General features: G+C 50.4%; 11 protein-coding genes across 11 annotated transcripts; 6 read left to right on the forward strand and 5 right to left on the reverse strand.

Annotated features, from left to right (window-relative positions):
• Positions 1–410: 410 nt before the first annotated feature.
• On the reverse strand, positions 411–1,540 carry BDV14DRAFT_208690 (glycoside hydrolase family 16 protein; the record flags this gene model as incomplete). The annotated part of the gene is made up of 3 exons (XM_073775461.1): positions 1,106–1,540; positions 517–1,055; positions 411–456 (listed from the first exon to the last, which is right to left on the reverse strand). Exons 1-3 carry the CDS (start codon positions 1,475–1,477, stop codon positions 411–413), a joined length of 957 nt encoding a protein of 318 aa, XP_073628392.1. The 5' UTR covers positions 1,478–1,540.
• A 330-nt stretch (positions 1,541–1,870) lies between these two features.
• On the forward strand, positions 1,871–3,762 carry BDV14DRAFT_172671 (glycoside hydrolase family 16 protein). Its single transcript, XM_073768616.1, has 3 exons — positions 1,871–2,759; positions 2,811–3,424; positions 3,472–3,762. Exons 1-2 carry the CDS (start codon positions 1,949–1,951, stop codon positions 3,110–3,112), a joined length of 1,113 nt encoding a protein of 370 aa, XP_073628393.1. The 5' UTR covers positions 1,871–1,948; the 3' UTR covers positions 3,113–3,424; positions 3,472–3,762.
• BDV14DRAFT_55300 (fungal specific transcription factor domain-containing protein) lies at positions 2,980–3,762 on the reverse strand. The gene is made up of 2 exons (XM_073777013.1): positions 3,472–3,762; positions 2,980–3,424 (listed from the first exon to the last, which is right to left on the reverse strand). The coding sequence occupies exons 1-2, from the start codon at positions 3,669–3,671 to the stop codon at positions 3,157–3,159; spliced, it is 468 nt and encodes a 155-aa protein (XP_073628394.1). The 5' UTR covers positions 3,672–3,762; the 3' UTR covers positions 2,980–3,156.
• Positions 3,763–6,143: 2,381 nt separating this feature from the next.
• On the reverse strand, positions 6,144–7,691 carry BDV14DRAFT_199837 (NAD(P)/FAD-dependent oxidoreductase; the record flags this gene model as incomplete). Its single annotated transcript, XM_073773366.1, has 2 exons — positions 6,144–7,040; positions 7,092–7,691. The coding sequence occupies 2 exons, from the start codon at positions 7,689–7,691 to the stop codon at positions 6,144–6,146; spliced, it is 1,497 nt and encodes a 498-aa protein (XP_073628395.1).
• Positions 7,692–10,286: 2,595 nt separating this feature from the next.
• BDV14DRAFT_189546 (MFS general substrate transporter) lies at positions 10,287–12,086 on the forward strand (the record flags this gene model as incomplete). Its single annotated transcript, XM_073771217.1, has 5 exons — positions 10,287–10,341; positions 10,394–10,464; positions 10,521–11,633; positions 11,683–11,787; positions 11,838–12,086. The coding sequence occupies 5 exons, from the start codon at positions 10,287–10,289 to the stop codon at positions 12,084–12,086; spliced, it is 1,593 nt and encodes a 530-aa protein (XP_073628396.1).
• A 483-nt stretch (positions 12,087–12,569) lies between these two features.
• On the forward strand, positions 12,570–14,440 carry BDV14DRAFT_199839 (amidase signature domain-containing protein; the record flags this gene model as incomplete). Its single annotated transcript, XM_073773367.1, has 6 exons — positions 12,570–12,875; positions 12,924–13,046; positions 13,097–13,249; positions 13,305–14,153; positions 14,210–14,273; positions 14,325–14,440. The coding sequence occupies 6 exons, from the start codon at positions 12,570–12,572 to the stop codon at positions 14,438–14,440; spliced, it is 1,611 nt and encodes a 536-aa protein (XP_073628397.1).
• A 724-nt stretch (positions 14,441–15,164) lies between these two features.
• BDV14DRAFT_172674 (uncharacterized protein) lies at positions 15,165–16,593 on the forward strand. The gene has a single exon (XM_073768617.1). It carries the CDS (start codon positions 15,233–15,235, stop codon positions 16,511–16,513), a length of 1,281 nt encoding a protein of 426 aa, XP_073628398.1. The 5' UTR covers positions 15,165–15,232; the 3' UTR covers positions 16,514–16,593.
• Positions 16,594–17,349: 756 nt separating this feature from the next.
• Positions 17,350–17,862, forward strand: BDV14DRAFT_199841 (uncharacterized protein; the record flags this gene model as incomplete). The annotated part of the gene is made up of 2 exons (XM_073773368.1): positions 17,350–17,376; positions 17,422–17,862. The coding sequence occupies 2 exons, from the start codon at positions 17,350–17,352 to the stop codon at positions 17,860–17,862; spliced, it is 468 nt and encodes a 155-aa protein (XP_073628399.1).
• Positions 17,863–17,948: 86 nt separating this feature from the next.
• Positions 17,949–19,389, reverse strand: BDV14DRAFT_172675 (uncharacterized protein). Its single transcript, XM_073768618.1, has one exon. The coding sequence runs from the start codon at positions 19,274–19,276 to the stop codon at positions 18,182–18,184; it is 1,095 nt and encodes a 364-aa protein (XP_073628400.1). The 5' UTR covers positions 19,277–19,389; the 3' UTR covers positions 17,949–18,181.
• Positions 19,390–19,397: 8 nt separating this feature from the next.
• On the reverse strand, positions 19,398–21,004 carry BDV14DRAFT_172676 (uncharacterized protein). The gene is made up of 7 exons (XM_073768619.1): positions 20,658–21,004; positions 20,583–20,602; positions 20,499–20,530; positions 20,382–20,455; positions 19,957–20,330; positions 19,809–19,904; positions 19,398–19,755 (listed from the first exon to the last, which is right to left on the reverse strand). The coding sequence occupies exons 3-7, from the start codon at positions 20,515–20,517 to the stop codon at positions 19,491–19,493; spliced, it is 828 nt and encodes a 275-aa protein (XP_073628401.1). The 5' UTR covers positions 20,518–20,530; positions 20,583–20,602; positions 20,658–21,004; the 3' UTR covers positions 19,398–19,490.
• Positions 21,005–21,612: 608 nt separating this feature from the next.
• Positions 21,613–22,221, forward strand: BDV14DRAFT_199844 (uncharacterized protein; the record flags this gene model as incomplete). Its single annotated transcript, XM_073773369.1, has 1 exon — positions 21,613–22,221. The coding sequence occupies one exon, from the start codon at positions 21,613–21,615 to the stop codon at positions 22,219–22,221; it is 609 nt and encodes a 202-aa protein (XP_073628402.1).
• Between the last annotated feature and the right edge of the window lie 9 nt (positions 22,222–22,230).

The raw sequence follows: 22,230 nt of genomic DNA on the forward strand, positions 1-22,230 counted from the left end.
GCAACCGAAAAGGCACAATTCCCGTCGCTTCGAGACTATCCATATTGATAAAATCGATATGGGCAAATATTATCCTTGACGTTGTTCTCAGATATCTTTCTTTGCTGGTGAATTCTCACTCCGGGGTTGTGTGTTGTCATTTGGCTCAATCTCGTTGAGTCTATCTGAAATATATATTTGCGCCGCATTACAAAGTACGCTGCGGGGGACATGGCGATTGCCCAAACAGAGAAACTCAAATCGCAGAAATGGATCCAGGAACAAATTCATTAACATAAACATAACAACATGATCTATCATAAACACTTTAATCTACATGATACGTTGTCCATCATCCAACAAGCGCCCGGAACCCGACGATGACGCGTCTCCACAAAGCAGATATACCTAGGTAGACAGCAGACTCCCGTCTATGCCAAAAAGACAAGGACGCTGATCAGAACAGTCATGTACAGACTACCCGATATAGAGCAATACTTCCTCACCCCCACACTCGGAAAATCAACCGCACTCCACAAATCACCCGTCCCCTCAGGCGAACTCGCAGTATCCGTATCCGTCCCCGACGACGACCCCGTCCCCGTCTCACCCCCCGTCAAAGTCGAAGTCGACCCATCCGCCGCCGTAAGCTGAATACTCCCATAATCACCGCTCTGGTCGGTATAACTATACTCCTGCGCGGGGTTATAGTTCACGATATCCACGGACGAGATGTACATCGTGAACGGACCAGCAGTGTAATTCGTCTGACCACCCGCCCATTCAATCGTACCCGAGTTATTATCGGCGTCGCCGCCAGCCCATATACCAATTCGAACGCGCATCGGTGATTGAGGGTACCGGGTACCATTTACTGCGTCGTCGTAGGCCAATGTGCGGACCGTTTCGCCATCAACGGACCAGGTAAGTGATGTCTCTGACCAGGTCCATTTGTATGTGTGGAATGTTGTTTGCGGGCTCGAAACAGCAACCCATGTCCAGCGGTCGTAGTCTGCGCTGTCGCCTTTGCCGTAGTAGTCGGTTTGGAGTTTTGTGGTGTAGCCGCCTAGTGCTTCCTATTTATCATCAGTATCGAGGGGAGAGTGAAGTGGGTTGTTGGTCTTACCCAGTCTATTTCATCCAGATCATCAGACTCAAGTATGAGACTACTAACAATCCCCGTCCCAGGCGCAGCTTTCATGCGGATAGTCACCTCGCCGAAGAAGATGTAATAGTTCGATTGGATGGTGGGAGAGTCGCCTTTGGAGTTGATGGTGAATTCCAAGCCATCGGTGCCAGTGTTTACCGTTCCAGCGGAGGTAGTCCAGTCGTCTAGAGCAGAAGTCTGTGTGAAATCATAGCTCATGGACGACTCGGTCGATCCGGTGTCGGCGGAGCATGTCGTTTTCTCGAGTGGATCGCAGCTGGTATAGGATTGGGCACGCACCTCGAGGGTGAGGACGGCGATAAGGAGGGTTAAAATGTATGAGAGTGCCATGTGTTGTTTGACATAGGAGATAGATAAGAAGAGTCCATTATATAGAGAGCCATGGCTGAAGACATTGTGACATGTGTTTTGCAGCCCGAATCCCGATAGAAAGAGGCTGGGATACCTTACGTATGTGCATGAATCATGCTATACTTAGTAATATTGTGTGAAAAGTGAAAACAAGCCTTGAGTGCCATGTTTATGGGTGGAGTAAACTAGTCTGAAAGTGGTAAGCTTCGCCGATTTTGCCGCTGAGTCATCCAGGAACCATTTCTGTTTGTAGTAAAGTGTCGGCATATTGACAGAGACTATACTCGTTATGACAACAGTGGAGTATAGATAAACCAGGCACCAGAGATTGCAAAGAGATTGCGCCCCTATTGCACTCGTCATGGCGTGGCTTTTTTATCGCCCACTTCTGCCGTCCCCGTCCTGCTATCCAGTGTTTCATCTATCTAACCGTTCGTCCCGAGCACGAACATGCAATCCCCCTGGCTCCTCGGGGCCCTTTGCGCTCTCTTCTTCGTTACTTTCGTCACTGCAAACGAGCAGACAGAGTGTAATCCTCTGACTAACTCGTCATGTCCTGCCGATCCTGCCCTGGGTACCGAGCACACCTGGTACTTCAATTCAACCCTTGACGAGTCCCTTTGGGATCCCACCACCGGAACCCCGACCTACACCGATGAAGGCGCCGAATTCTCCATTACCGCTGAAAATGGATCGACTCTTATGCAATCCACCTTTTATGTCTTCTTTGGCGTTATGGAGGTCCACGCCAAGATGGCCAAGGGAGGGGGTCTGATTAGCAGTGTTATTCTGCAGTCGGATGACTTGGACGAAATCGATTGGGAATGGGTTGGATATAATACAAGCGGAGTTCAGTCGGATTTCTTCGGAAAGGGAAACACAACCACAAGTGATCGTGGAGGATATCATGGTGCTGCCAATGCCGACACCGAATTCCACAACTATACCATCAACTGGACCCAGGAAAAGCTCGAATGGTGGATCGACAGCGAATTGCAACGAACTGTCAATTACTCTGAGCCATTGACGGTCTATGGAAAGAACTATCCCCAGACACCGTGCAGGGTGAAGATTAGTTTGTGGCCGGCTGGTATTCCAGGACAGTCCCAGGGAAATCTCGAATGGGCTGGTGGTTTAGTCAACTGGGATGACCTCCCATTCACCATGGTCGTCTCCAAAATTCGAGTCAAAGATTATCACACCGCAAAGGAGTATACCTATGATTCTGGTACCACTGGGTCGTATGAAGATATAAACGTCGTCAGGTTCGTCTCCACCCTCACCATTGTATCATGCCCATACTAACTGCCGATCAGTGGTAATTCAACCGCTCAAAAGGAAATCACCAAGAAGCCCCCAAAGTCGCTGTCCGACAAGTGGGATGACCTTGGGTCAGGAGCCCACGCAGGTGTGTACGTCGGGGCTGCCGTCGCCGGAGTTGCCCTCGTCGGAGGCTTCATCTTCTGGTGCTTGCGGAAACGTCGACAGGGCCGCCTCGAGCGTGCCCTGGCCGAATCACCTCAAAATTCCCCCAACGGAACTGAGCTGGAAGACTTGAAGAAGCAGTGGAGACAGAGCGACTGGAACACCGGCTACAAGCCCATCCGCTCATAAGCCGACGCTTGCCATCAGGCAAGGCACACAACATTGTAATCATATCATTCTGTACTTTTTTCTTCTTCTGTGGACATAGACACTTTTTCAATTGCACATTTAGCGAGACGTTCCAGTTCGAGTATAATGTTTGCTGCCGCAATGATTCTTGAGCTGTAGCATGGCGGACCATCCTGTACTTTGTGCTGTTCCAGCAAAGTAGGAACTGAACTGATAAGCTCTAGATCATGCTTGCTATAGTCGGTATCCGGATTGGAAAGGATGTTGCAAAACAGAACTATGATCACTTGTATGAAGTAGGAGATGGAGAAGCTGATAGGTCAGTACGAGGACGGTCGCAAGATGAGAAAAGGACATACAGCAAATTTTCAGGTCCCAAGTCTAGACGCGAAGACTTAAACTGATGCAAAAGAGAACGACTGCCAGCGACCGAAATTGCGAGACTTGAGCTAGCGCCTTGCGTATTTTGATTCTGAAGCCACGAAGTGCACCGGCTGCTGGCTTGGTGGATCATCACCATACAATGATGGTACTGCAGATGGAAGATCGAATATCTCATGTCCGTGTACTGCAAGGAGTCTCGTGCTCTGTATGACAAGCAAGGTTGGTCGATGGCATCCAAGGACTCCTTCCAATACTCAAGCTCGCGGTCCAAGTCGCGAATTGTTCGGATCAGTTCTGCATCTGACTGGCGCATGGCGCCTACCGAGTATAGCGCTCGCTGAATTTTGGTCTGCAAAAGAGCTAGCTCAATGTATCTATTCAGATACATCTCCGGAAACGTATCGATACGGAACTGCCGCCCACCGAGTCCGGTGGAATCATTCATCGTGACATTGAGATCACACTGAGCGTCATCTAACCGTGGAGGAAGCCCGGTGAGAAGACTGAGCCCTTTGTCGCAAACGTAGAGGATCCAGAACAGCTTTCTGGCGTGATAATTGATGAGATTCGGGGATTCCCATGCTGCATCAGGCGACAAGTGTGCTTTCAATGAGAAGACAACCCTCGAAGCTGCTGACAGCAGATGGTCCACCGTATAGAAGTCGCCAGTCAATCCTTGAGCGCACAAGCACTACCATCGCGTTAGTGCCGTACGTACTCAGTTACATAGGATATTGACTCACTAGTAATAGCAAGGCCTGAAGTCCATCCAGAGACGCAGGCTCTTCGAAAAGACCTGGTAGGTGTCGTCGAGCCTCTCGAAAGTATTGATCGCTATATCTAAGAGAGAGGCCCCGCGATCCATGGATAGCTAGAGTAGTAAGTGCCAATAATGAAAAGATGTATACTCTGGCGCTGCTGGGACCAGGGGACGAGACTGAGTATCGCTGGTAGTAGGCAGCATTAATCGTGCTCTCAAACAGGGACGGATTGAGAACCGGAAAGAAGGACCCAAAGGGCGAAGACAAGTAGTGCTTCACTTCGCTGTGCAAGAACTTCAAGTCTGGTAGAGGGCTGGCGGCAGGAACCACCAGTGAAGGTAGGAACTGAGTGTTGGACGGGGTGGCAGCTGTATGGTCAGGGCGAAACTCATCACCAGTGCAAGCATATACCCATTCACGCCCACGCTTGGAAAAGAATGAAGCGCCGTCAAAGGTGCTGATGTGGCCTAGATAGCGACCCGCCAATTGCAAGTTCTGGGCAAAAGCAGGAGCGAATGTCTCTACTGGGCCATCCCGACCAGAAGGTACTTTTGATGGCGCTTGCCCTGAACTTCGAGAGGATTGTCTAGTCAGAGTGAGCGATCAGAAGCTAGAGAGATCAGTGTGAATGCAACAAACCTGTTGCCCGGTAGTACCGGATCAAGGGGTCCTTCGAGCCTGGTATAAGTACAGACCGAATCGTGATGAGCACACCAGTCGCATTTTGGCTTCGCGGTATCACACTTGATCTGCAGCGGAATTAGACGATATTATTCCGAGAAGTGACGACTGCTTAAGAATGATATGTGGGTACAGCACCTTTCTGGAATGGCAGGCGTCGCAGGCACGGGCTATACGACCTCGTTTTCTTGGGTGATTTGCAGACGTTGCGTCTTCAGGGTCAGCCATGAAAAGTTGTGCATTCCAGAGTATGACGCTTGATTGTCGTTGCTACCCCTGACGGCTGCAGCAGTACAAGACACGGAGACAAGAGACATGCAGTTATCCTGTGGGGCCGCAGCGCCAAGAGTGAAAGAATATTTATGCTTGAATGCCAAGAGATCCATGGAGTTATGTATTATCAGATCCGGATACGCAGCACAAGCTACGCCCTTGATCAGAAGAAACTACAATTTCCACACCTTCAAGTCGGCAGCTTCGAAACTGTACAACCGACTGATGTCATGGCATGAATTATAAATTTTTTTTCCCAGCATCGACCATGTCTGTCATAATGCAACGCACAATGTGCACTTTCAAGTTGACCTTTGCTCATACAAGTGTTCCACCACACCGTCCATTCATGCCCTACTTACTCTAAGCCAACGCTCAAGTCTATTCTGATCTTCAAAAGTGGTTCAAGAATTGTAGTGCCGGTCAGTTGAGGCAGCAAAGATGGTAGTTGCAGAGTGTCAATACCTGTACGAACATGGTCTTTTTTTCTCAAGTGTTCTGGTTCGTCAGTTATGTTCAATGTGCAGCAATTGGTACTATATACATGAAATCTTGTGTCGGTCGAAATCGCAAATTTTCAGGAAAGTCGCCGATATTGCGCTGGCCTAGTTTCCTGTCGGGGTAGGGGAAGACCTTATCGGTTAACAATACCTTGAGATTCTCAAAGGGCTGAAGATGTCTATGTTGGGATTCAGTCTCTGGAACAATTTGGCTGGGCCTTTGGTGCTTTTCTGAGTATGCTGCGCCTGATGGACTGAGCCCGTTTGATCACCTCTTGATGAACTACGACGACAGATAGGGGCATAGGCCTGGGCGGTGCTTCTTAGAGTAGTGACATAGTATTCTAGATAGGCAGGCTTTGGGTTGACCAGTATTTGGAATGACATCGTGCGTTTAATTAGACTCTCATGAAGCCAGAAATGAAACAGTTTCTATGAACTCGCATGCTCAGGCAATCTGAACAAAGAAACAGGAACAATCTCAGCCTGCATCCTCTCCTCCAGTCGTTTATCAGTGATTTGATACAAGTCAGGTAACTTTCCCTTGACATCTTCGCCAGCAATCATACCTCCCAAAGTCTCACCAACCAACCAGCACTTATCCATCCCATGCCCGTTAAACCCAGCAGCAATCCACTCACCATCGCCACTATTCCAAGTCCACTTGCTGTCAAGCTTCCCAACCAACGGCATATGATCCGCCGTGAATCCCATAATTCCCGCCCAGATCCGTTTCGGGTGAGTTGTAAATTCTGTTTCCTCTGGAGAAGCGAAGAGACCCGTCATGAGTGCCGCGAGATTATCTGCTGGTAAATCCGGAACGACAGTGTCGTCGCTGACGAGTATCTCATCGTATTTCTGCTTCTCACCACCAAGATAGAAATCACCTGTCTTTGCGTTCTGGGTTAGGTAGTAGAGACCTACTGAGGATATTCCGTTCTCAGGATCATGGGTTGGTTCATACACGATACTCCAGGAGTACTTTGCACCGTGGTTTGGCGCTGTAGGGCTAAGGGTTTGAGTTGACATTGTTCCCCTGAGCGGAAAGATCTTTCCTCGGAGGGCTGGGAGTAAGTGCGAGGTGAAGCCGTTTGTGCAGTATACCACTTGCGCGGCGTTGATGGATCCGCGAGGAGTTTCCAAGGTATATGAATATGGGGCATTCCCGCGATCGTAGGAAACCTTGCTGACTGGTGTATTCGTGTCGATTGAGAACCTAGTAGAGTGTTGTTCGAGCAGCTTCGCGAAAATGCCAGTGATCAAGCGATATGGCCATAGAGCGCCGGCAGGATGCTCTACTGCACCAGACGACATAGTGAAATTGTATTTCTATTGCAATGTTAGCCTTCATCAACTCAACTTGAGGACTGATAAACAAACCTTCTTTGTCTGCTCAGCCGTAAGTATGACAACCTCACTTGCAAGATCAGGACACGCCTCTGCAAATTGACGAACTGACTCCCGAGCACGTTCGTATGATCTGGTATCAAGGAAGTTAGTAACAGTCGTAACCCTGCGAACCTCCGCAGCCTTCTGGATCCTCGCGTCTAGTGCATCCACGACCTCATAAACCCGGTCCATACTCTTATACGAGAAGCGCGCTACCTCCGCAGCTTTTTCAATCCCAAAAGCAGCCGAGAGCATAGAGAACTCTAGTGCAAACGGCGAGACAAGATGTCCACCGTTCCGCCCCGTAGCACCACTAGTCAACCCACGGGCTTCGAAGACCGCGACTCGCTTGTTGGACAGAGCAGGGTAATTTAAGAGAGTGTTGGCAACGCTGCACGCGGTAATCCCTGAACCTATAATCACGTAGTCGACTTTATCGGGTAATTTCGGCGACTGGATATCGGAGATTGAATGTGGCGGTTCCTGCCAGAAGGCGATGGATGGACTGGGTCGTGGAAGGCCGGGGTCTTCGGTTGCCATTTCCACGATGCGCTTGGCCATCATGGTAGGTGCGTCTTTGTCACTTGTCATGGTGGACATGCTGTTCCTGAATATTCGTGAGGACTTGCGTATGATTTTGAAGATCTGTAGACCGTGATGCTTTCTTTTGTCGGCGTCGATCACTCGAATATTGCTCGATCATGATAGGGGATTTCATTGCATCACTATCGGTCTCCCAAAGAGCATATTAAATTTTTCCCGAAGCCGTATCTCGGGCTCCGCGGGCTTCAGCGAGATAAGTGGAATGCCCTGCTGGAAGAAAGTTGTTGGACTGGAAGTCAGCCACGAGGGGAAGATGGAGCCAAGTGTAGACAAAACGTGGAGGTGCAGATCCACCGGCTCTTCTATTGCTATGATTGGATGGGCTGAACCTGCCAAACATGGTTTAGGGTTAGGACTATGGTAGATTGGAGAACACGGCAAGTTGGATTGGGCCCTAGAGGAGACTGACACAGCTTGTCCAGCTACGATTTCTCGCTAAATACATAGCTTGTAGTCCGCAAGGGATTCCAGATATGAAGGCAGATTATACAGGAATATTGAGAGGATGATAACGGTACAAGTAAGCCAGCCAATCCGGGGAACCTCCGGCATCTCTCTGGCTCCAGAATTCAGTACACATTTCCCCAAGTTGGGTCAGGTAGGGATAGTGATTCGCTCCCCGGCAGAACTTGAGAACCTGCAAAGCTCTAAATCGCCTCTTCCAGTCTGTCAACTCCAGTGCCGCAACGAAAATTGGAAGAATGGTATGGGGAGGTGGTTCTCCGACTAATGAGTGGCATATTTCCATCTGTTCGAGGATCTCGGTGGCGAACTGGGTTTGTGGCTCCATTGGAAATCGAGCTTGATTTAGGATGAGAAGTGTCGCGAGGCGATAGGCATGGGCTTGTGTCAACAAAGTAGTTACCTCATTGGGAGTAAACCTGGTGTGCATTTCTGGCGGGCATTGTGGCTGCCATCGGAGCACCCGTTGATAAACGTCGTTCCATGCGTAAACATCAAGCATACCGTCTCCGTGGTTTCCTACCGCAACAACCTCGCACGCCTCATATAACAGAGGGAGGAGATAACAGCACAACCCGGCAAAGCGGTCTATGATGCCTGATAGTGGTGGTTTGAATTTGATTATTGGTATTTGTCGATTGATAAGAGAAGTAATAGTGTTGGTAAACACCAAGCAAATGATGGGGTCCATCATTTCCAGCTTGGACGAGACAGTAGGATACCAGTTGCGAAGCTGCAGCAGAGTGGTTTCACATATAAGATGCGTTGAGGTGCCTAGGATAAGCCGGTCAAAGGATTTAAGAAAGATTCCAAGCCAAAGAAAGCTGGCCAGGCTTCGTAGGTCGGAGACTTTGGTGTCTCTCAGAATCTGTAGACCTAAAGAGCAGGTCGAAACATCCGATTGCTCATGCTCAGTCTGCCCAGCCTTCACCCGTCCCATCACTCTATTTAACGCTAAATAGAGATCCCGAAGGAACGGCGGGCTCCGACTGATGTTAGCCTGCACTTTAGCATCGAGCGTCGGAGCGAAGCAGGTGGCTAGGGTGTAGAACGAGGCTACCTGGACTTGCCAGGTGACGGGCTGAATGGAGAGAGCCGAACTAACCGAGGGGAACGGGCTATGACGAGCAGCAGAGACTAATGCTGACCGTATCCCCTCCAGGGAACCATTATCGTCTGACCCATCCATTGATGATGCCCAGTTTTCTCTCTGGGAGTTACGTGGTTCGCCATCTGCACTGGAAACGGATAATGTTGTGGAATTGGTGTTCTGTCGCTTCCTCTTGCGACCAGGCATCCCACGCCTCCTTGAGTATGAGCATTGGTGATGAAGGCGAAAACATCGGCAGCAGCCTTTAAACGTGTTGCTAGGGACACACTTGACTCTTATCGCATGGCATCGATCGCAAGCGGGGATCGATGCTGGAGACGTCGGCGGGTCTTGTCGCGGAGTTGCTGATCTGGTTAGAAGCAGTATCCTGCGGACAGTCGAAAAAGGAGCACCAACCTTGGGGGACTATACAGATTGCAGCCATGATTTAAGATCACAGATGAGCTGAAGGGAACCTGAGGTCCCAGCTTGGTTCGGGGTTGAACTTCATCTCAACGTGCCGATAAGGAATTGACACCATCTTGGCTTGGAGTCTTCCCCAGGATTCGGAAAGCCTATCATAAGCGTCTGTGCTATCTTAGTCTTTGAGAATTGTACCGGCTCTTCGATGACTGTGATTGGATATAGGGAATTACCCCACTTGGAGATGAATGCGATTGAATGCGATTCCAGGGAGAGATAACACCCCTTGGTACCGGGTCCGTACGCTATTGCATGAACTAGGAATCAAGAGACTTCATCTTATCTGCAAGTTGATCCAAGCCTCTGAGGGTGGGTCGCTGCTTCCCCGGCCATGAGGGCAGCACTGCACCTTCCACTAAGCTAAGCCTCTGGAGCTTGTAGTGTCCTTGATAGCAGTGATCAACCCCGATAGATGCCTCAGCTTGACGTTGCCTCGACTATAAAAGAGGTCCATGTTTTGGACTCTTTGCCATAACTTTCGTGGATTGTTTAGTATTCTTGGACTCTTCCCTCCGAAACTGGCAAGTGGCTCAAAGTAAAAACTCATCATGAATGTAACGACACTAAGAGATGAGCCTCCGGGTACCGTTACTATTGAAGATGGTATGAGTTTGAACCATGTGATCAGGAGTGTGGTTATGCTGACTGTCTATAGTCGGGCATGGCCAGTCTGCTGCGGTCATTGTTCTGGAGCCTAGGCCAACAGACGACCCTAATGATCCCTTGGTAAGTCGTCGGAACACCCGGAGAGAATGTTGGAATCTCTAACACCAAGTCAAAAGAACTGGTCAAAACCCCGCAAAACCGTCAACTTTGTCATCGCGAGCTTTTACACCCTGGCAACCTTTGTTCTCCTTGACATCGGAACTGTCGTATGGGTGAATATGAACTCGGAACTCAGTGTCTCCTGGGCGAACCTCAACAATTCGTTTGCTGCAAACCTGGCCGGACTTGCAGTCGGTTGTATATTTTTTATCCCCTTTGCAATCAAATACGGTCGTCGCTCGGTCTATATTGTCAGCACAGCTGTGCAGTTTGCGTCTGGCATTTGGAATGCCAGGGTTAACTCGACCGGAGAGCTGCTTGCTGTCAACGTGCTAAGTGGTCTTGCTGGCGCGGTCAGCGAGGCTATTGTGCAGATGACTATCGTGGACCTCTTCTTTGTTCACCAGCGTGCCTCGGCCAATGCTGTTTACAATGTTATGGTCAACGCGGGTGCATACCTTGCCCCTGTTGCTGCTGGATACTGTGCCTCTGCGCAAGGATGGCGCTGGATCTGGTGGTGGACGGCCATCATGCTTGGAATCAACCTCATACTCTTCCTTTTCTTCTATGAAGAAAGCAAGTATATCCCCACCCTTATTGCTCAGGAAGGTGAAGACACCCAAGTACTAGCGACGATTGCGTCTAAGACAGTCAAGAAAAGCGACATCGAAGGAGAATATATGCGCACAGATCCAGACTCCAGCGCAAGCTACAGGAAAAAGTCCTACCGTGAGCGAATGGCTTTCATCACAAAGACAGACAACTCCCTTCTCGATAATATAAAGCGCCCGCTAGTGGTCCTGGTCAGCTTTCCCGCGGTCACCTTCACTGCGTTTGTCTGGGGCTGCTTCCTGTCATGGTTTTCCATCTTGTCGACGACTCAATCATCGTACCTTTCATATCCGCCATATAACTATACCTCCTCTCAAATTGGCCTGTTCAGTCTTCCTCCCTTCATTGGAGGACTATTCGGAGCTGCCCTCGGTGGCCCAATCAATGACTGGTATATTTTGTGGCGCGCCAAACGCAACAACGGTATCTTTGAACCGGAGACACGGTTGCATTTAGGACTACCTGCTATTCTCGCAACGCCCCTAGGTATACTTATTTTTGGCCTGGGCTTGTCATGGGTAAGTTGTCCCCTTCATGGGATTTTGAAGCTTGACTGACATTGCACAGGGATGGCCTTGGTGGTCCCTTGCTCTTGGCAGTGGAATCTTCGGCTTTGCATTTTCATCCGTCGGTGCTGTCGCACTTACCTATCTTGCTGATTGCTATCAGGATGTACGTATTAGATATCACATCACAATTTAGGAACAAGCTAACCGTCACAGATCGTTGGCGACGCCCTCGTAGGCGTTGCATTCGTGCGCAATGGCCTTTCCACCATTTTCGTCTTTGCCGTCACGCCCTGGATCGAGGCTAGTGGATTGAGAGATATGTTTATTGCTGTGGCGTGCATTTCGACGGGCACGCTACTTATTTTGATTCCCATGATTATGTACGGAAAGAAGATGCGAGTCTGGACGGCTAAGAGGTATAGGGAGATGGCTCGTTTGCAGCCGGGTGCTAGGAAGATTTAATGAGTAGTTTAACCATAGTACATGGGTAGAGCCAAACCCGTGGCTTATACTAGTTTGATATTAAATTTACCCGATGTTACGACCAGGTTCTGGCGCCAGAAAGCGCAGCCCTTCCATACTGCGTATAGACTGCACGTATGTATGCAGCTCGAGTACCATGTTGTAGACAAGAGAACAATGTTACCTTATTTATCGGAGATACCTCTACACAGAACCTCGGTTGATTCTCAGTATCTATATCTCGGCATGCTCACCACGACTACAACCCCGCTCCGACTTGGAGATACCCTGCAACAGACATTCCTGATTGGTGAGACAGCCGGTGCATTTCGCAAATTGGAGTAGTGCTAAGACCTTCTTATTGAGTGTTGTGGATCGCCTACAGTAGCTACGGGGCTGTGGAAGTCCTGGGTCTGATAGCTTAAATAGGACATAATAGCACTTGACTCCAGTCGACCACACCACAGACTCCAACAACACAAGATGACAGTCACCAATCTCACCCCCGAGACATGGCAGGCCATCGCAGCCAAGAAGAGAGAAGAGGTTGCGACAAAGGTCTCTGCTGAGCGGCGGCTAGACATCAAATACACAGAAGGTGTCAATGAGACTTCCACGTCTAGCGTTCTCCATATACCCGGCGACTGCGGTCTGCTTTCACCTACCGAGCTTGACATCACGGAGAAGTATGATGCTGTGGCCTTGGTGGAAGCCATTGCTGCTGCGAAATATACTGCGGAGGAGGTTGCGGTTGCTTTTTGTAAGCGGGCGGCGATTGCGCAGCAGTTGGTTAGACACCTGGTTCTACCTGTCCCATATCTTGCTGATGTTGTATAGACTGCGTGCTTGACGGAGATATTCTTCGACGAGGCAATCGCCCGTGCAAAGGAATTAGATGAATACTTCCAGAAGACTGGAAAGACCAAGGGACCATTCCATGGCCTGCCCATTAGCGTCAAGGTAGGAATCCTCTGCCTAGATTGTACCATTACAGCAAACCAATGGACTAGGACTCGTTCAACGTCAAAGGATACGAAACCACTGTGGGATTCGTCTCGTTCATCGGCAAGTCTACGGCCTTAGCCAATGCTCCCCTCATCGACATCCTTCTTGAGCTCGGTGCCGTTCTCTACGTCAAGACCAACATCCCCCAAACCATGATGGTACGACCTCCTCCCCTTACCCATCCGCAATCAACTAGCTAACAAGCCCACCCAGACCGCCGAATCTGAAAACAACATCTTCGGCCGCACTCTAAACCCACACAACACAAGCCTAACAGCAGGCGGAAGCAGCGGAGGCGCAGGCGCCCTAGTCGCAATGCGCGGCTCGCTCCTCAGCGTCGGCACAGATATAGCGGGCTCAATTCGCATCCCAGCGCTCTGCTGCGGGACATTCGGCTTCAGACCGACGGCCGGACGCATTCCCTACGGCGGCCAGCTTTCTGGCGCCCGGAATGGAAGTCCGGGGATGGTGCCCTGTGCGGGCCCGTTAGCTACAACGTTTAGGGACATGAAGTTTTTCATGGACGCGGTCATGGAGTTGAACCCCTGGAATAGGGATCCGAGTGCGTTGGCTGTGCCGTGGCAGCAAACCCTGCCGGCTAAAGGAGGCCCATTTACAGTCGGCGTTGTGGGAGAGGATTCGGAATACCCTTTCAATCCCCCAGTTCGTCGCTCGCTCGATGCAGCGGTGTCGGCGCTCAAGAGCGCAGGGCACACAGTCAAGGTCCTGCAAGATGCACCGTCCATTTCTAGCGCGGCAATGGTAGCGTATAAGCTCTGCTCGCTGGACCCGAGCCACAGTGCGCTCAAACACATCGAGGCCAGCGGGGAGCCGCCAATTCGGTCGCTACACCATAGTCTTCCTGACTTTGGGGACAAGGAATTTACCATAGATGATGTGTTTGACTTGAATGCTCAGCGGGCCGAGTTCGTTGCTGCATGGCACCAGATTTGGCTTGAGAATGGGCTCGATGCAATTATTATGCCTGGGCATAGCAAGACGGCGGGGCCACATGATACGTATGGAGTTCCTCCGTATACGGTCATTTGGAACTTGATTGATGTAAGCTTTGTTTTCTTCTCTTGTTGCCCGCTGCTTTTCGACGCTGATGTTCATAGTGGCCTGCGTGTGTGATACCGTATGGGAAGGTGGATCCGTCGCTGGACTCGGCTGATGCGGACTGTAAGTCTCGATCCCTTATGCAGAAGAGAAAGAATATTGATAATTGTCTAGTTAATCCGGATATCGTTCAGAATGCGCCATGCTCGATTCAGATCGTTGGACGAAAGTTCCATGACGAGGAACTGCTTTCCACGGCCAGCGTGATTGCGACGAGCCTGGGGGCATGAACTCTTATCATCCTTATCAATCTCTAGGGATATTACATGGAAAGTATATCGTAAAGATATTGAAGGCTCCGATTTGCGCGTAGTTTCGTTTAGATGCCTACGAACTATGGCGAGAATCCCCTTACATAGAGGGCGGAGAGTAGCGAATCAAGGCCATCCGTGCAAGTATATATTTCTGCAAACGATGTCAATTGCTTCGTAAGAATGTGTTCGCGAGACCGAAGCTACGAAAGTTTACTCTGAGAATGATACAAATACATTGTTTATTTTTTATTTTTGACAGAAATTGGCTGGATATATGCACCGTCGGGCCCTGATTGCGAAAGACCAGGGGCTCGGAATATTCGGAAAGCAAAATACCCCCGAAACGAGAACAACAACCAGAAAGTAAACCAAGAGACGCACGACCAGTCTTGGAGCATATACGTAAATCGGGCAGATTCTGTTAGACTATCTTTCGCGTGGACCGGGTAGACATCAATGCTTGCATCCACGCGTAGGGAAGCAAGGGGCTCTCAGGCCAGTTTCTATTTCCGGCCAGAACACGGTCAACCAAGCTCTCAGATACCGGATCGCCAATAACGGCTTTTTCCAAGAGCCGAGGAGTGATGTTGATTGCTGGAAAGAATGAGGATGCCTAGCTGACCCACCCCCCTACGCAACCATTGATCCAACTTGACCCACGACAAGAACGGCGGTAATCGGCTCAGCCCTACAGGGCGATGCCAAGTTATTCTTCGATCCGATCCTGTTTCTTCTCCATTCTCTTCCAACCATCTGTTTACCTGCAACATGGCACAGATGGCAGGCGCGGGCTCGCCCATATGTTCTGATCCTGGTTCTGGCAACCGCACAACAGTCGCCCTGGAAAAGTCACGACGAGGAAAATATCGCACGGTCGGGCATCGCGCACTTCGAAATAATCTCCTCGCTGGTGTTGGGTTCCTTGAGCTTGCCAATGCAGGGGACTTTGCCGCGAATGTGTGGAATGAAATTCCGGTGCCTCGCCACGCCATGATACTGATGGCTATAGGCGGTCCTATCGCTCTTATGGTGTCTCTGGTCGCTGCTAGAGATTTTTATTTGAGTCGCAGAAATGTTGTTCTTCTGTACTCTGAGCGACAGGCCTTGAAAGCAATTTCATATCCCGACGAGAAAACATCTGCTGTCCTGGGAGTCAACTATCGCGAACTTGGTACAGAAGTCATCGATCGTATGCTTGTCGACTTGTTCCTGGGGATCGGTGCCTTACTGGTGGGAACAGGCACAATCATGGCCATTTGGGGAGCGAATACTCGAGTGTTCGATGCCAGCAATCTACTTTCCGGGTTCATTGGAAATGGGTTCGCCGCAGTGTTTGGTGTCTTTAACGCCTTTTGGTCGGGATATCTGGTCTATCGCCTCCAAATTCGTTACTCTGCGTGTTGTCGCGACTCGGCAGTCCAGAGCATTCGAACAAAACTACGACAGCGCTTCCGACGGTTTCAATGGCACGCCGCTATCAACGGTCTCAATGGGATCATCGCTGGGATGGCCTCAATGGTCACCGCGAGAATGTGGTGGGGATACGTTGTCTTGATCCCCTGTATCATCGTCATGATCGCTAGCAACTTGTTTTGGAAGTGGAAGTTGGGATACGATCGTCCTGTCGACATAGACCTCCTGGATGGCCTATTAGCGAGCGAAAAATCCATGTCCGATTACGATGGCGTTGACGCGGTAGACGACGTTTTGATATCACTGGCAGCCGTGGAGACAGCACAAAGCACTCTCACATCCTTTGCTGAAACCATGTCACTCGATATCAGCGTGTCATTTATCGAGGAAAATCAGCTACTGGACTATTTCTGCGTCTGGCTCGCGCGGCGACGGCCCGATCACCCGATCTTTGCTGGCACCGATACACCCATCATTTCGTGCGATGAACTTCAAAACGGATCAGACGACGAGCGGATTCGAATGGAGAGTGAATGTCAATTGTTCCTTGGCAAGGAGGCGGATGCTTTACTTGAGCACCGTGAGCGATATCTATTGGAGCTTGTTGGGGAGGTGGTGTGGAGAGGAACTATGTAATTATCTGAAGTACTTGATAGTATACTCGAATGCCTGCCGGGCGGGCCAGTACAGAACATCAACTACATATTCAACCTTGGATTCCTCGGAAAATGGTTCATCTTTAAGATCTTTAATACATTGCAAGTACCCTAGCAATCAGAAGGAGGAGGTGGCTATAGGCTTGGGTCAATGTAACTTGCCTAGCCGCGCCTGGGAAGAAACTATCTCTTCAAGACATCTACCAATGGTTTAAGAAGAATACAAACAAAAGAAGCCACTCAAACGGTTGGCCAAACAGTATCCAACACAACCTGTCAATGAATGAAGTTTGTTTGTTTGTATCCAATCTTCTTATGGCTACCTACTCACTTCATACAAAACAGGGTTTTGAATCAGTTCAAGAACAATCAGAGACGACGGTTGTCAATTATTGGGTTTTAACAGACAAATCATGCACAGCAGAGCGCGCTGTGGTGTGCAGCGAATCTAGGATATGCAGGTGTAATCAAACAGCTTCTGGAGATGGAAGACATCCAAACTGAGTACAGGGATGAGACTGGATTTACCCCCTTGGCTACTGCTGTGGTGGAAGAACATCCCAAGTCGTCAAGCTTCTTCTAGCAAAGGGAGCCAACATCAACGCACGAGACAATCTCTATCAATTGTCACCAATCTTCTGGGCATTTAGCTTCAGCAATGAAGACATTGCCAATGTTCTGATAGGTGAGAAGCACATTGACCTAGCTTCACCAGACCGCTATGGCCGCACCCCGCTGTACTGTGCTATGGAACGTTGTTTACCTTTGGTTGTGAGATCGTTGCTGCGGAAGGGAGGTGGAGCGGCGGTGATCCAAATGTCAAAGGCGATCCTCGAAAAAGTGGTACGTTTCCTCTTCTCGCTTTCTTGCTACTGCTAACAGACTCAGGGCCTCCGAGGTGTCGCTTCATTCCTCATCGTCCACACCCATCTTGCTCGCATCTGGGACATGGATCTCTTCTCCCCGCGGGACACTGAAGATGCTGCCCCCAGATTTCTCCAGTTACCTATATTCCGGATTCCGTGGCAAGGCTGTCTCGGTGTCACCATTTTTGCCTTCATGACTGGGCACGTATGCGCCCTGAGGCCCGTCAAGCTGTCCCGGAACGGCAACATGCTCGGCGCCTTCACTGCCGTCGGTAAGAGTGCCTTCCGCCGGCCTCCTCGTCTTATCCTGCCGGCTACACTTGCGTTGATTATCTCCTGGGCTATGGCGCAGCGCGGTGCCTTGATTGCTGTGAAACACTCGGATTGCTGGTGGTGTCGGTATGCTCTCGCATTGCAGGAAGAAAAAAAAGAAGATGCGCATGGGGATTCTTTTGGGGCATGAGTTGACAATGCGCATGGGACAGATCTTTGGTAGATAGTAATCACTCCAGCTAATGTAGAGTTATGAGGGATGATTTAACATTGATTGCATGTGGGACCAGGTGGTTGGTATGGTTTATTTTCATATAGATAGGGTTGTGGATATATAGGAAGCACTTCAATGGAGAACAAGGACCATATTAAACTTAGCAGATATACAATTAGGTTTTAGCTAGATCCTACCAACCAAAAGACCTGAAGTAAAGCCCGGCACGGTATCAAATCCTAAAAGCTCTTTAAGACGACCGCAGCACAAGCGTAGCACAACAGCAAGCACGTGCCTACGGAATTGCATCTGGATTCTCCTTAAACCAAGCAACCCCCCTTTCAAGGCCCTCCCCCATGCCCACCTTTGGCTGATACCCCAATACGCGCCTCGCCTTCTCCCCATTCAGCGTTCTCTCCAACGTACTAAACCGGATCCCCTCACGGGTCGAATTCGCCGCCCGAGTACCGCGACTAACCGCCCACACAACCCACTCACCTACAAACCCCATCACCAATCCCACCCACTTCGGTATCACCACGATATCCTTCTCGGCAATTGGGAACCCCAGTTGCTTCGATATTTCTCGCTGAAAGTCCCAGAACAACCATGGTTCTTCATTCGTGATATTAAACACCTCGCCTTCAACCCGCTGCTCGGCAGGAAGAGGTGGGTTAGGAAACGCAGAGAGCAGAGCATGCGCAGCGAGGAGGTGCGCATCAGCCAGATTTCCGACATATACGAAATCATACGCATTGCGCCCATGGCCCATCTGGAACCTCGATCGGCCGGCCCGAGCCACGGCGACCATCTTCCCCATGGAATTCGTGTCTCGTTCGCCGAATGTCAGACATGGACGGAGCGAGCAGGTGAGGAATCCCTGTTTGCGGTTCGCGGCCTGGATGGCTTCTTCGGCGTCTGCTTTGGCGAGGCAGTAGAGGCGTTTTTGGACGGGGGGGCGGAGGATGGGCAGGGTTTCGGAGCCGTTGATGAGATCGCTGTGGTTGTCGTTTATGACGCCCGAGGTGGAGGTGTTTATGAGTGCTTTCACGGTGCCGAGGGTAGAGGCTGTTGTGAGGAGGTGGTGGGTGCCCGTTACAATCACATCGTTGTATGCTGCCTCGGGCGCGTCGGAGAACTCGGGGGACGCGGTGTGGAAAATTATGGTCGGGCGGGCGAGGGCCATGATGCGTTTGACGTCTGCGAGGCTGGAGAGGTCGCCTTTGTGGTAGGTGACGGAGGAGGAGGGGTGAGTGTTTCTAGTAGTGTTGATGTCGAGGCAATGGATGGTGCAGGAGGGGTCTTCGGCGAGGAGCTTGGTGATGATGTGGTAGGCTATGAAGCCGTTGCCGCCTGTGATGAGGACGGGGCTGAGGGATTGGTTGGACATGATGGGTGGGAGATAGAGATAAAAGAGAAGACTGATGGACTTGGAGGGGTGGAAGAAGACTTGGAGCGGTGGAAGGCAATGAAAGAAAGAAAAGGAGGAGCGGCAGCTCTTTATGCCGGGCAGGGTGGTACAAACAAACACCTGCAGCTCAGCTTACTGACTGATTTGTCTACTTAATTCAAACAGAATTGATACCTCGCATTTCCTGATCCAGTTAGTCCCCCCGTCTATTTCCATTTTCATTCTCATTCACTCTCTGGCCACCCTTCAATCTCTCCAAACTGTGGTATCCTGCATTGCCACGCGAGTGCCTGCTCTCCCCAGACGCGGCGACCGAACTTCTCTTAGTCCCCTGCGTGATATGCAGCAGAGACACAGCAGAATTATAAAACGACGAGCCGAGCGAGCGGAGCTGCGTAAAGAACACAGGCAGCGATGTGGCACACGCGACAATAATAGCAACATTCATCTCAACGATGCTACCACAGTTAGCCGTCTCCAAGACTGCCGGATCCATAAGCCTGCAACTTACGAGAACTCAGCATTACGGCCCTGGATCCAGAATGTATCTGTACTGTGGTAGTTGATAGAGAAATTGATCAGCCGGGCCAAACTAGCTGCACAGGCACTATATCAAGATCAGAAACGCTTTCGTTCAACCAGTGGCCACTAATACAAACCCCAATCCACTAGCAAAGACCATTAAAAGCCCGATCTTCCGCCACCGGTCAACCTGCAGATGCAGAAGCCGCGGAATCGGCAAGATCAAGACATAGATGTCCGTGGTGACATTCACCACAGAGACAATAATGACCATCGGCCCCGCGTTGAATCGGCAGTACGAGTCGGCTCCGCTCTGCAGCCCTGCGCATTTCACTATACTGCCGATAGCGATGCCGATGCAGAAGGCGTACATCACGGCGTCGGCGACAATCCCGATCCACGACGCGATCACCTCCCGGCGGAGTGGAAAGATGCGCTTATACAAGAGGAGAATAGAGATTTTAGCGAAGCAGAGCGTCCAGGGGAAGCTAATGCCGCCGGCTGAGAGCACCTGGTCCTGTTAGCTCCGATGGTGGAATCCATTCTGCCTGAGGGGTTGTACCCGGTTGGAAGACGGGTCTAGGAGGTCTATTGCTCGGACATCCCACATGTGCCGTCCCAGGCCCAGAGGTAAAGCTACAGCCGTTAGTCAAGGAGATGAATTGGGGCAGCAACTGACTCTGAGTGTAGAGTACCATATGAGTGATGGAACCGCACTGCCTTGTTAGCTTTATAGAAACATTCGCGCAATGCTTTAACTCACCGCTGCAAGTATACAAGTAGCTAGATTTTTCTCAGTGTCCCACACAACAAAGGATCGAAATGAAATGAAACTCACTGTCTTCCGCCCCCCAGATCTTCGTGATACGCGTTCGGACAAACACCCTCGCAGCCACGACCAACAGCATGAGCGGTACAAACACCGCCAACAGCACAATGATCGTCGTCTTTCGCGACGGCGGGTCGTCGAAATTCGGCACCACTCCTGGCGGCGGCGTGCTGGCTGGCCAGCTGGGATCTATCACTAGAGAGGCCATTTTGCATGAATTCTGCACCAGATTCTGCGGCGCAATAGGCTTGCGAGAGCGGTGGTCTATCAATGCTGAAGGACGCGGTGATTATGAGCTGGACGCTGCGCTGAGCACGCTCAAGATTGTGATGAGTGAGATGATAGCCACGAGCAATATCGGGGGGCTAGTTACTGCGTACTCTGGTTCAGTCGCATTGACCAGGTCGGCTATGGTAAGCGGGCCATCAGTGGCATGTTCTTGCAGATTTGCTGTTCAGCTCAGGCTCTGTACCACCCAAACAAACATTCGATTGGATGGGATAAGATGAATGGCTGACATGCAGATCCAGCAGAGTAAGCTGTTTCTGATTCGACCACATTATCTTATTTGCGGGTCACACTACGGGGTTTTAAGGGACGTCAAGGTATCACAACAGATATTGGTACTCCGTGCCCAAAAAGTGGTGTTGGATACAAGGCTTTTGGACTGGATGTGGCAGGGTTCGGGGGCAGGTGGAGGATCTGTATGACGTTGGTAAATCTGTTGTCTGCGGTGATTGTGCGTCATAATAGCTGACATGCATAGACAAGAAGGGATTGTCTAGTAAGAATTGAGTGCGGGGTTGTTTGCTTGTGAGCTATACTACTGAGAGGAGAAGATACTGGAATGGAGGTATCTAACATGAACGTCCCTTCGGCTTCTCGGATGTTGGAGACACTCTCACTCAGACGCAATAACCAACCTTTGCCACTCTCGATACAGTGCAGACCCATCAATCCAAAGATGAACCTAACGTCACCGACCCCCTTCCACCTCGCAATCGCAACAACCGTCTCCTCAAGTCCAGTCGCAAACGGCCTCCTCATCTTCACCTGCTCGCTCCCACCCGTGCTCGTGGACAGATATTACTACTTCTATTATCAAAGCCAAGAGAAAGCCTGCAGATCTCACGGGCACCAGGGCCGGTACCCACTCTGGCTCTCCCTCTTCCTCCTCACATCAGCAGCCCTAGAGCTACCATTTCTTTTCGCACTCCACCCTGTTACTACCAGCTATCCAGTTAATCCTATTGGGCTGCCACCGCTGGAACAGCTGGCACTGCAAGTGCTTATTTTCTTTTTCGTGGAGGGGCTTTGTCGGGGCTTGGTCTGGCGGTGGGTGGTCCCGGTAGCTGCAAGAATCCATTATGAGCAGGAGGTGATGACTGCAGATGAGAATGACGATGACGATGATGATACTGCGACCGCGGCGGTTATGGACTATTCACTTCCCCGGTTGGCGTTGATTCTGGGTGTTGCGGTTATGAGTCTGTTGGGTTTGGAGAGGGTGCATCCGTTGAGTGTGGCCGGGTGGGTGATTATGTCTACGTTGGCTCGATGCAGGGGAAGCTGATATCTTGCT

The sequence above is a fragment of the Aspergillus stella-maris genome, assembly GCF_047715825.1.
Source record: "Aspergillus stella-maris strain CBS 113639 unplaced genomic scaffold BDV14scaffold_25, whole genome shotgun sequence".
In the NCBI taxonomy this organism is placed as follows: domain Eukaryota; kingdom Fungi; phylum Ascomycota; class Eurotiomycetes; order Eurotiales; family Aspergillaceae; genus Aspergillus; species Aspergillus stella-maris.

Coding starts and splice junctions, on each gene's coding strand:
- BDV14DRAFT_172671 (XM_073768616.1), top strand. CDS start 1,949: ATGCAATCCCCCTGGCTCCTCGGGGCCCTTTGCGCTCTCTTCTTCGTT. Junction 2,760..2,810: donor GTATGAAGATATAAACGTCG/TCAGGTTCGTCT, acceptor ACTAACTGCCGA/TCAGTGGTAATTCAACCGCT.
- BDV14DRAFT_55300 (XM_073777013.1), bottom strand. CDS start 3,671: ATGAGATATTCGATCTTCCATCTGCAGTACCATCATTGTATGGTGATG. Junction 3,425..3,471: donor TTGGGACCTGAAAATTTGCT/GTATGTCCTTTT, acceptor CTGACCTATCAG/CTTCTCCATCTCCTACTTCA.
- BDV14DRAFT_172674 (XM_073768617.1), top strand. CDS start 15,233: ATGGCACAGATGGCAGGCGCGGGCTCGCCCATATGTTCTGATCCTGGT.
- BDV14DRAFT_172675 (XM_073768618.1), bottom strand. CDS start 19,276: ATGTCCAACCAATCCCTCAGCCCCGTCCTCATCACAGGCGGCAACGGC.
- BDV14DRAFT_172676 (XM_073768619.1), bottom strand. Junction 20,331..20,381: donor TAGACCCGTCTTCCAACCGG/GTACAACCCCTC, acceptor TAACAGGACCAG/GTGCTCTCAGCCGGCGGCAT. Junction 19,756..19,808: donor GGCCGTAATGCTGAGTTCTC/GTAAGTTGCAGG, acceptor TAACTGTGGTAG/CATCGTTGAGATGAATGTTG.